Raw genomic sequence first — 11,702 nt, 5'->3', positions numbered from 1 at the left:
AAACGCCAGTTTCTATAGTGAGTTGTTCTGGACATGAGGAAGTGACAGAGGCAGATTTAAATATGGTGCTGTCACATACCTCCCAACATGACCCTTTCCAGGAGGGACAAAATGCTCTGCTCCAGGACTTCCCTCTTAATTTAAAATTGCCCTCACCTGTGTTGAAACAGATTTGTTATCAATTAACCTGTTTAAAGCAGGTGAGGGCAATCCTAAATTAAGAGGGAAGTCCAAGAACAGAGCATTTTGTCCCTCCTGGAAAGGGTCATGTTGGGAGGAATGCTGTCATAGACCATAAGCTGAGCTGGTCAAGTGGTAAGAAAAAAAAATCAAAATGGCAGCATCCATGCAGCCAGACTGTTTGTTTACATCTGATAATGCAGTGCTCAGGCATGTTGCAGACAGCCAGGTGTCAGGTTTGTGTCTGTTCCCGGAGGGGGCACTAGTAGGTCAGTTGTGGTGCGATGGAGGAAACGAGGAGGCTGGAGTAAGTTCCTGCACATGTGCGCAAATGGTATTTATTGAATGCACACAGAAAATGAAAGTAACTGGAGCAATGTAAATGCAAAAGTATAATTCAGGATGGAAGCTGATACAATCTCTGATATAAGCAGTCACTTAGTTATAATTCGGTCTGGAAACTGATGGTAACTAGAAACAGAGCTATCCAGGCAGTTGGTGTGCTCAACCACTTAACTGACAATTCCCCCCCCCCCCCCCCAAAAAAAAAAAAAAACGCTCTGAAATTGTCATTTTTTTTTTAAATGAGTGAATTAGGTGAAGAACTTGTATTTAACCCCATCCAAAATAAATACATTTTCCAAACATCGAAACATCGATCGGGAACATTGTAAACATCGTGACCATCACGGCTTTCATTTTGAAAGCCGGGACAGCCTCCTGGTATACAGGAGGGGTCTGGGGGTGGCCTGGGAGGGTTAATTTACACTCCCCAGCGGCTGCTATTGTCTGCAGCCGCTTGAGGGGGGGGGTCCTGCTGTGCTGACCGATCAGCAGTGATCGGCAGCACGAAAATCAGTAGGGGAGAGTCCAGGTAGACAGAGGGATCTGCCAGTCCCTCTGTGAGCAGCAGCAGAGGGAAGTTTCCCTTCCCTGTTGCTGCAAACACTGTTTATCTGATTTGTCGCATCCTGTGCGACCAGGTCAGATAAAGCACTTGTAGGCGTGGTGGCATCTAATGCAACCATGCCAGGCAAGTGGTTAATAGCAACAGAACCAGGTTTGGCTTTTGCAGGAAACAGCTGAGAACTAGAGCAGGATTCTTGGCGCAGGTGGATTAACACAGTGGTGCTGCGACAGAGTGGTAACGAACAGGTGAGAATGTAAATGCAGCACCTGGAGAGAGTCTCTAACTGCAGGTAGTTTGTAGAAGCAGAATGTAGATGAAGCTGTAACCAAACTGGATGGCTGGTGCCTGTAGTTCCACGGAAGAGCTGACACAGGGAAGTCTCAGGAGACTGGAGCCAGGAACCGCTGTGCACTGAATGCGACGCGTTGTTCAAAGCAATGATACTCATCCGGAGTTCTGACTACATACGCCCTGGTCAGCAGCCATTGGATAAATGAGTCATGTGTGCAGACACTGCGCAGGATTGAATGATACCGGAGGTGGATTTCAGGGGTGCAAAGAGGTAAAGGGTTCTGTGCACCGCGGACAGAATGCAGATGCAGCATCAGGCTGGGACCGCGACCTCCGGAGGCCCGTGCACCAGCGCGCTGGTAAGTAAGATACTGATGAACGCAGATTCCTGACACCAGGGATGCATGAATCACAGGGAGACAGCACCGCTGAACATGGTAAGTGAGGATAAGGGGTAAATTTACTAAGGTGGGAGTTTTTTTTTAGAACTGGTGATGTTGCTCATAGCAACCAATCAGATTCTACTTAACATATATCTAGCTGCTTCTAGGAGATAATAGATAGAATCTGATTGGTTGCTATGAGCAACATCACCAGTTCTAAAAAAAACTTCCCACCTCAGAAAATTTACCCCTAAGTCCCAGATGTGTGACAATCTGAGCTCTGCTTATAGTTTTAATAGAAACTGCTGTGACATTTTTATTGATAGTTGGCTTCTGATATACATTAGTATACTACCAAAATTTTACTTGATTTTAAGTGCAGTTTTGGTGAAAATTGTCATAGTAGTATTTGGCTTTTGCTACTCGTCTTCTCCTAGTGCATGAAATCTGCATGTGACTGTAGTCATGGAAAAACTTGCTAAGATTTCATTGAATATTGCTAAAATATCTTCAATAAAGCATCTTGGAAGTGGTCAGTAAGACCACAAGCAGTGCCGGATTAAACCCTGTGGAGGCCCCTATGCAGTCGAAATCTCGGGACAATCTATGATCTAGAAACTGTAATGTGAATCTGATATGGTTTATGCGCTTTAAGTTGTTAAAGAGTATACTGTATTACATTAATACAGTATTTTCTCTATAGAGTCTTTAATGTAAAGTTTTCCTTTCTTTGAGTTGATAAATTGTTTCCAAAATATCTAAAAAAAAGGAAACTTAATTGTAATTTTCTATCAAGATCAAATCAATATTATTTTGATCTGTTGTCATGGTGTATCTGTGGAACGGAGCACAGTAGGACCAGATTAACAATTGGACAGGTGAAGCTCCAGCTCCAGACCTCCACATAAAAATAGGTCCATCATAATCAGCTGCACAGCTGGCCATAAATCCTAAGTATTAAAATAGTTTTTCCAGTTTTCTAACAACATATTTAATTATTTCCATTTCTATGTATTTAGGGAGACATTGGGACTGATAGTTTAGGGGATGTATACAACACATGTCTCTGGCCACACCCACACAGCACTGGTCATATCTCCCCCTTCTCAGTATAGACCAAAGGTTCTCAAACACAGTCCTCAAGGCACCCCGACGATCCAGTTTTTTATCTATGCTTTGCCACAAGTGACTTAATTAGCACCTCAGTCAGTTTGATTTAACCATCTGTGCGGAGCCATGGATAAACCTAAAACCTTGACCATTGGGGTGCCTTGAGGACTGCGTTTCAGAACCTCTGGTATAGACCCTTGAACATTTTCAGCCCTAAGCTGGCCCTGGAGCACAGTTATCGCTTAGCATTAGTAACTCTAAATGAAAGAAAAAGTAGAACCAGGTATCTAATTGATTCTAAAGCAGTGACAGTTAATTCATGAAGAATAAAATGGGCTTTAGGACTTGGGGGCCCATGTCCTGCACTTAGCGTGGAGGTAATGCCTCTCCAACTTTGCCAGCTATTATTGCGAATCAGGAGGTTGCTACCGCAATTGTTACTAAGAATAGCCACGCTAAGGAGGGATTTTCTTCTTTACGCTTAGAATATGCAGAGGTGTAGCTAGGTGCCATGACGCCCGGTGCAAGGGTAAGTTTTGGCGCCCCCTCTACTTTATTGAATTGGGTGCATGTTACATTTGAAAAGAAAAAATATTTAAAATCCTAAACTGGTGACGGGGCCAGTTCAAGACCTTGTGGATCTCAGGGCGAAAGTTTCCTTTGGGCGCCTCCATGTTTAAAAATAGGGACAGTGCGTGCCTAAGGCATGCAACAAAAATATAGGGGCATGGTTTCATGGGGAAGGGGCGTAGCTCAGAATAGTACCAATTCAGATTACACCGCACAGTATTGTCCGTTATTCACATTACACTGCACAGTAGTGTCCGTTATTCACATTACACCGCACAATAGTGTCGGTTATTCACATTACACCACACAGTAGTACTCCATATATATTTTACGCCAAACAGTAGAACACCTTATACATAGAGCCGCTTATACACATAATGTCACACAGTAGAGACCCTTGTACACATTACACCACACAGCAGAGCCCCTTATACATGTTGCACAACACAGTAGAGCCCCTTATACATGTTACACCACACAGTAAAGCCTCTTATACATGTTACAGAACACAGTAGAGCCGTTTATACACATTATGCAGTGGTGCACGCAGGGGGGTTTCTGAGTACCCAGAAACCTCCTCCTGCCTACCGATCCATCCCCGCAGCCCTATCACTGACCGTCCCCCCTGCCCCATAGCTGCAGCCTCACCACTCTCCATTGCTGCCGCCCCTCCATCCGTTCATCACGCAGCCGCATCACTGTTTTCCCCCTAGCCCCATCGCGCAGCCTCACCACAGTCTGTCCCTCCCCTGTGCACCGGAGCTCCGCCAGGGGAGATGTTGTGCATGTGTGTGGGACGTCGAGGCGAGAGGCGTCACGGGGATGGGACAGGGAGGGAGCAGTTTGCAGGGCATCAATCCCACATGGTGCCTGAGACAACCGGAGCAGGGGGGAGGCACCTGTACCCGCCGCACATCAGCAGGAGCCTGGCGGTAGAAGATAATAGTGCCCCAAAGATACAGATGGAGCTACTGCTGCTTCACTGCAGGTGACAGGTCTATGGTGAAGCTGCACACAGTGGCTGGGAGATAATGTGGGGGAGGTTTGACTCAGCAACATGGGCAGCAGACAAAAAGACAAGGGGGGGTTTGATGGGTATAGGGGACACAGTGGCTGGGACAGAACATGGGGGGTTGATGGGTATAGGTGACACAGTGGCTGGGACAGAACATGGGGGGGTTGATGGGTATAGGTGACACAGTGGCTGGGACAGAACATGGGGGGGTGACAAAGTGGCTGTGACAGAACATGGGGGGGGGGGTGACACAGTGACTGGGACAGAACTCGGGGGATGCAGTGATCGGGACAGGACACAGGAAAAGTGTGACACAGTGACAGAACACAGAGGGAGGGGGGGTGATGTTGACTGGGACAGAGCACGTGCGGGGGGCAACGACATAGTGGCTGTGAGAGAACACTTCATCAAGCATATGGGGAAACCCCCCCTATAAAAATCCTGCGTTTGCCCCTTTTATGCTACAGTAGAACCGCTTATACATGTTACTCTGCAGCTTCAGAGAGAGGTGCTGCAGCAGCAGCTGGTACAGAGATAGGTGCTGCAGCAGCAGCCCAGAGAGTGGTGTAGCAGGACAGAAGTAACCCTTCTGCACAGCTACAAGTAGACAGTGAAACATATAAAGAGGGCGGTAGAGCTCTGGCATGTGCTGGCTGTCAGTGTCTCTTGCTGTCGCCTCTGACCTGCCCTGTTCCCTACCTAGTCTCAGAGTCAGTGTGCGCCCCTCTGCTTCTCCTTCTCCTGCTCTGCTGCCTGTACAACAGCCCGTGGTATAACAGGTGGAGGAAGGCAGGTGTCGCTGAGCCCTCTAACTTTTCCGGCGCCCGGAGCTCAGGCTCTACCGGAGCCACCTTCGCTCCACCCCTGAGTATATGGACCCCTTAATATTAGATATTAAATGTATGCATATAAAACAATATTTGGTTAGCACTAGAAATCGCAGGTAGAAAACCAGATCAGGGTAGCTCCGTTCTGTGCATGCGCAGAACAGGACTTGCGTTGACACCTGTAGTTCTCCTCTGCCACTTCCTGTTTAACAGGAAGCAGCGTTGAGGGGATGAGGGTGGGGGGGAGCCTGCGGTCCTGTAAAACCTTATTATCTGGGAGGTAAGAGCCAAGGGCTTGCGTGTCCCCATGCAAGCTTCCTGGCCCCACAGACCCCCTTTCTATTGGTCAGCTGCGTAAACTGAGGCTTACTCAGCTGGCCGTCTATGAGAACAAGGCGCAACTCCAACCACATCTGAATTAGGCCCACTGTGACTTATAACAATGCAGGGAAATGGCAGTGATGATTCCATTTGAATGTCTATAAAATAACTTTTTAATTTCTGGGTTGTTTTTTTCCAAGTATGTAACAGCTACATCATGTGGGTAAGGTGCAGTCAGGGGGATTGCTAGAATCTTTAGGGAATCAGGGAGATTGCTACTATTTCAGGGAGCCTCCTTGATATTCAGGGAAAGCGGGCAAGTATGCCTAAAGCTGGGTACACACCTGACCGACACATCATGCCAACCTAGCGGCCGCTCAAGGTCACTTACCATTCGAATGCTTGATGTGTTGGTCAGGATCCCCAGCTTTTTGGGTATTTGAATTTGCCCACCCAGCTGTGACGTCAGCCACCGGCAGCAAGTGTCCAGGCGGTCAGCGGACCACCTGTACACACAGCCAGATGGCCTATTATATCTGCAGCTCTATCGGCCTGCTGCACAGGCGATACGATATGTCTGTATTCACAGATATATCGGAGGAACACACCCATCGATGGGTTCACGATACATCGGCCAGCGTGTACCCAGCATAAGCCTCACAATGAATTTGATATTAAATGGTAAACAACACAAACTAAATTTTAATATACAGAATTTTAATGCCTGTAATATCAGCAGTGATTTTACAGTGCTGCGTGTGGTAGGTAACTGGGTTAGTGTGATGAATAACTCATTAAATAGATGATCACACCTCTTTCTCTTCATTTCCATTTATCACTGTGGCTGTATTCATAAACTATCTTGCATTAAAAAGGACAGATTTTAGAAGTGGGAAGGACCACTATTTATCATACCCTAAAAGGACCGTTATTTATTCTACTCAGGCAATCACTAGGCCAGTTATTAAATATCTCACATTACTGTGCAGAATGTATAATTCAATATTTTAATCATTACAGCTACCTGCAATAGTAAAAAATGTAACAGTAATATTTTACATTGGGTATCATAAACAAGCAGCATAAATCATTCGTAACTTTATAAAAAAAAATAATTGTCACTTTAGAAAAGTAATTTCTCTTTGCAGTTCTCAGTTTTTGTTTTGTCTGCCCTGTTGATTTTGTGCCTTTACAATACAATACTGTACCTCCTGTGGGTTTTTTTTCTACAGTACTTTAAAAAATATATACTGTATATTATGTAAGGTTGCATTAAACAGTAAAAAAGTTAGAAATATTGATTATGTTCTACTTTTAACACTTTCATTTTTAAATCAATTAATAGAACACCTAAAACTACTCTAACGTAGGTGAAAATTTTAGTTATTAAAGTGTTACAAATTAAATTCAGAAGGGGAAATCTATTTTTCAGGTTGAATTAAAAATGAAACTCTCAGTGTGTTATATTATATTTACCTCTTTCAGTTCTAATTTGCTCAATTTGGAGGGAATATTAACAATTTAGAGGGAATGTTGTGCTGTCAGTGGCCAATGAGCTGCTATTCATCCAGACCATCCTTCCCCCTCCTGTAGGGACTGGTATGAATGCTATGTGGAGGATAGTGGGGGCTATTATAGTTATGTTGTGGTGGTGGGGATTTTAATATTATGTGGGTGCCTTTGTGGGGTATCGTGGGCTCTTCTAATGTGTGGGTATCAGTGTAATAGGGCAGCTTGCTACTTAATGTGAGGACTAATTACATAATATTCCCTGAATACTCACCTCTTCAGACAAGCCTATCAAATTCCATACCCACCCCCATAACCTTCAATGCTTCCCTATCTAATTACATCCTCTCTGTACAGTACACATAGCCTCACATATTATGGCTTTTTTACTCTCACACCCTCCTGACCCTTTGCCAAAATTGCTGGGTGATCATATCATACAAGCATTTATCTTTGTGTATCAATGCCTATTTCCCTACAGATTGTAAGCTTGTGAGCAGGGCCTTCCTACATCTATGTCTGTCTGTTTTTACCCAGTTTTGTTCTATTACTGTTGTTTTAATTGCAAAGCGCAATGGAATATGCTGCGATGTATAAGAAAGTGTTAATAAATAAAAAATAATAATATGGGTTAGTGGGGCTATTACTATTCTAGTAAAGCAATATGGCATACACTGGATCACCTCAGTCTGACCCCCCCCCCTCCCTCCATCCTTCCCTGATCTGCCCTGTTCTGCACTGCCCCCACTCTCTTTGCTGCTCTGTCTGGCCCTACCATTCTCGCTCCAGTCTGTTATGCCTCCCATTCCGTCCCATCCCCATAGTTACCCAGTACCTGACTCCTGTTGGTTTTGATCCCCTCCTAGATCAGTTCCAAATCCCTAGCAATGGGAACCATTGTTTGGGCTGCGTGCAACCCAGTTCCCACTGTACATGACATTCATGTTGGAGACAGAACAGATCTTATAAAAATATTCTATAGATTTCTGGTTTATTAATTCAATGTAGCATATTTAATAATAATAATAATAATAATAATAATAATAATATAGGGTTTGGATTAAGTATTAATAAATATAAAGAAATGTAATGTACTAAGGAATTCTGTGAAAATGTAATTAATTGATAATGACAGGATATTTTGGAAACAGTAGTAGTAGTAGTAGCTGATAACCCTGTGTTGAAATCCCATCAATATAAAGCTATGTCTAACTTTGGTGTGACTTGATAGAAGAACTTTATTCGCGTGTTTGACAATTCTATAACTAAAGCAGTAAAGGTAATTCCACTGGTATTTTTTAACTTGTCTATATAACACCAGCTAACATTGAGAGACTTGAGTAACTACACTGGCGTTACTATCCGCTCTGATGATAAGGGTGGAATCATTGTCATTTAAACTTGGAAGTGTACAAATCACAGATCTGTCGGCAATTGGTTATACTGGTTATAAAACAAATTGCAGAGCGATGATTTAAAAATAACTTTATGGAAGGCTGCTGTGGTCTCCAAAGTAATTCCATCTAATGTACACAATGCCGATGTTTGCAAATGGCTGATGGTTGCTACTGCACATATATCCTCAGAAACCCTTATGGCACACATGTGAAGTACATTTGCACACGCAGTTGCATACTTAATTACAAGCAAATGAGAAGACCTGTGAGGGATTTGTGAATATGGGTGTAGACTGGGTGGTAACCAAAAATAAATGCAAAAAGAGGCTGGGTTGTTAGCGTGTCATGGTTCTGCCATGGGTGTGCTTATGCAGGCAGCTATGTTCTCTCTCGCGGTACCGCTGTCACAGTGGCCCTATTTGTTGAAAGTTCTATCTGCGTGATGCAGGACTTACGCGAGCCACCCTTGTTTGCCTGTATTGTAAATGTGCACGGTCCATCTGGCGGATCTGCACATCACTCAGATAAGTAAAGTGGGCATTTTTTGGTACTTTTACACAGTCCGTCTCACACTCATACACATGGAGCCTGCTTCAAATAGAATTTGCATATTTTAGCACATTAGCTTGTGTAAGCATTCACATTTTTGGCAGCATTAGCATACAAATCACAATCAGGCACACAATGCAGTAATAGTAGTTTTCCTAATAAAAGTCAAGGTTTGTCTGAGCCTCCTTGTTAACTGATTATGGGGTCTATTCACTAAGGGAGAGAGAGAAAGTGGAAAGATATAAAGCACCAGCCAATCAGCTCCTAACTGCTATGTTAAAGGCTGGGTTTGAAAAATGGCAGTTACACATAGTTAGAATACTTATTTAAAATATTTAAAATATATATATTTTTTAAATTAGTCATTAACTTCCATTACAGATACACGTCTTTTTATGCACTATTAATGTCTGTACTGTAGCTTGTTCACAAGCATTTCTCACTCTGAGGCACTAGCAGTTACTAAGCAACTGCTTATGAATAGCACTAAATATACATGCCCTCATTTAAATTTTTTTTTTTTTTTTGCAACTGGTAGACTTGCCATTAAATGGGATTTTTTTTTCTTGTTCGATCATAATTGTTACTTACTGCTGTCCTGATGCACCAAGGATTCGAACATGGCACCTTCATATGTTAATACATATACAGGCCCGGCGCTGACCGCTCAGCAAGGTCCTGCAAAGCAGGGAGGCGCTGGGTCGGAGAGGCGCTCTCCCCGCTCTGCGACCTTACTGATGTGCGTTATTGCTGCCGGCTGCCAGCGCCGCTACTGCCTGTCAAAGTGACGGAGGAAGAGCGGCTCCCCCTCCCTTCCTCCTCACTGACAGAGCGTCTCTATCCTGCCTGTTACTGCCGGCTGCCACTGCTGCCAGCGTCTATCACACTTATCACAGGCAGCAGCGGCACCAGCAGCATGAAGAAAAGAGAACTTAGTTAGCATGCGCCTGGCCGCCCAGTAAGACCAATCAGGGCCACAATTCCTGTAATAAAAGAAAAAATGAACAGGTGCGACCCCCCCCCCCCTTGTCACATGGTCCAGTCTGTTGGCCCCGCCTCCTTTTCCGACGTCTCTGTCATTAATTTATGTGCACTGCGCCTGTCCTTCCCCCTACCTTTCTGCCGCCGAGGAGCAGATGGAATAAAGAGGGCAGGGCAAAAGAGTGAACAGGCCAGGGCTCGTTTCCTGGACGCTGAGGCAGAGATCACCCTCTTCTCCCATCACACAGTGCAGCTGCGATGTGCTGGCAGAGGGAGTCCAGCAGCCACAGCCAGTCTCTAAACACGGCAGGAGCTAGGACCCAGCGACTGCAGCACAGGAGATTGGACCAATCGGAGACTGTGCTCTCCGAAGTTCATTTCATAGAGGGTAAAACTGAAAAGCATGGCTTCAGCAGGAGGAGGACCTTCAACCCTAACAGTAGCAGACAGAGGTATGAGTCCAGCTAGTATTAAAAGGGATCTGGGTCAGGTGCTTAGAGGAATCACATTTTCCCTGCAGCTGTGTGAGGTGGGCAGCCTCACTAGTGAACAGAAAGTGTCTAAACACTGGTGTATCCCTCCCTCACTCACTACCCCTGGTCTCTGTGTCTCTCTGGTCTGTCTTTCTATTACTCCCTAGTGTCTCCCTCTCTCTCTGTCCCTGATCTGTGTCTCTCTGTGCCCCAGGTCTTTCCCTGCTGCTGGTCCCGCCCCCCCCCCCTGTCTCCCTCACTCACTGCCTCTGGTCTCTCTCTCTACCTCTCTAAGCCAATGGTCTTCCCCTCTCTTTCTGCCCCTGGACTGTCTCTCACTCTCTGCCCCTGGTCTGCCCCCCCCCTCTCTCACTCTCTCTCTGCTCCTGGTCTCTCCCTCCCTCTCTCTCTGCTCCTAGGGGGTCATTCCAACCCATTCGCACGCAGCTGTTTATCGCTGCGGTGCGAACGGGTACAGAATGCACATGTGTGTCAGCCACAGTGCGCGACGTTGCGGTTACGTCAAGAAGAACAAACAAAGCAGTCGCAGAGCCGACCGCAAGAAGATTGACAGGAAGAAGGCGGTCCTGGGCGGCACCGAAGCGTTTCCAGACGTTTTCGGGGAGTGGAGAAGAAAACGCAGGCATGTCCAGAAGAACGGAGGGCGGAGATGTGACGTCAAAGCTGGAACCTGCATCGCTGAGATCGTCGCACAGGGTAAGTATGTCCAGGGCTGGTCTAGTTTTACTTGAAAATTATTTAGCTTAGCAGGGCTGCACAAGCGATTGCAGCCCTGCTAAGCTAAAATACACTCCCCCATAGGCATGGACTAGTTGATCGCACCAGCAACAAAAAGTTGCTGGCTGCGATCAGCTCGTAATGACCACCCTAGTCTCTGTGTCTCTCTCACTTTGGTCTGTCTTTCTGTCTCTTTGGTATCTCCCTCTCTCTCTGTCCCTGACCTGTGTCTCTCTCTGTGCCCCTGCCCCCCCCCCCCCCATCTCTCTCTCTCCTCTTTCTCTCAGCGCCTGGTCTCACTCTCCAAGCCTCTGGTCTTACCCACTCTTTCTGCCCCTGGACTGTCTCTCACTCTCTGCCCCTGGTCTGTCTCCCTTTTTTTTTAAATTAATCATTTGAATGATATATATAGAATTATGTGTGTGTGTGTGTGTGTGTGTGTGTGTGT

At 45.5% G+C, this 11,702-nt stretch overlaps 1 protein-coding gene across 2 annotated transcripts in view; it reads left to right on the top strand.

Moving 5' to 3' along the window:
* The first annotated feature begins 266 nt into the window (after positions 1-266).
* CCDC122 (coiled-coil domain containing 122) overlaps positions 267-11,702 on the top strand; it is a 275,690-nt gene continuing 264,254 nt past the window's right edge. Inside the window, exon 1 of one of the 2 annotated variants that reach the window (XM_063952850.1) lies at positions 267-315. Coding sequence is in view for 1 of the 2 variants with exons in the window: in XM_063952847.1 (XP_063808917.1) it covers positions 1,681-1,740 (60 nt within the window). In the remaining variant the exon portion in view is untranslated. Of the gene's footprint in view, positions 316-1,228; positions 1,741-11,702 lie in introns of those variants that run through there. The other variant, XM_063952847.1, reaches the window with a different exon arrangement.

The sequence above is a fragment of the Pseudophryne corroboree genome, chromosome 2, assembly GCF_028390025.1.
Source record: "Pseudophryne corroboree isolate aPseCor3 chromosome 2, aPseCor3.hap2, whole genome shotgun sequence".
In the NCBI taxonomy this organism is placed as follows: domain Eukaryota; kingdom Metazoa; phylum Chordata; class Amphibia; order Anura; family Myobatrachidae; genus Pseudophryne; species Pseudophryne corroboree.
The sequence above is the reverse complement of the archived record's forward strand: the minus strand, read 5'-3'. Positions and strand labels throughout refer to the sequence as shown.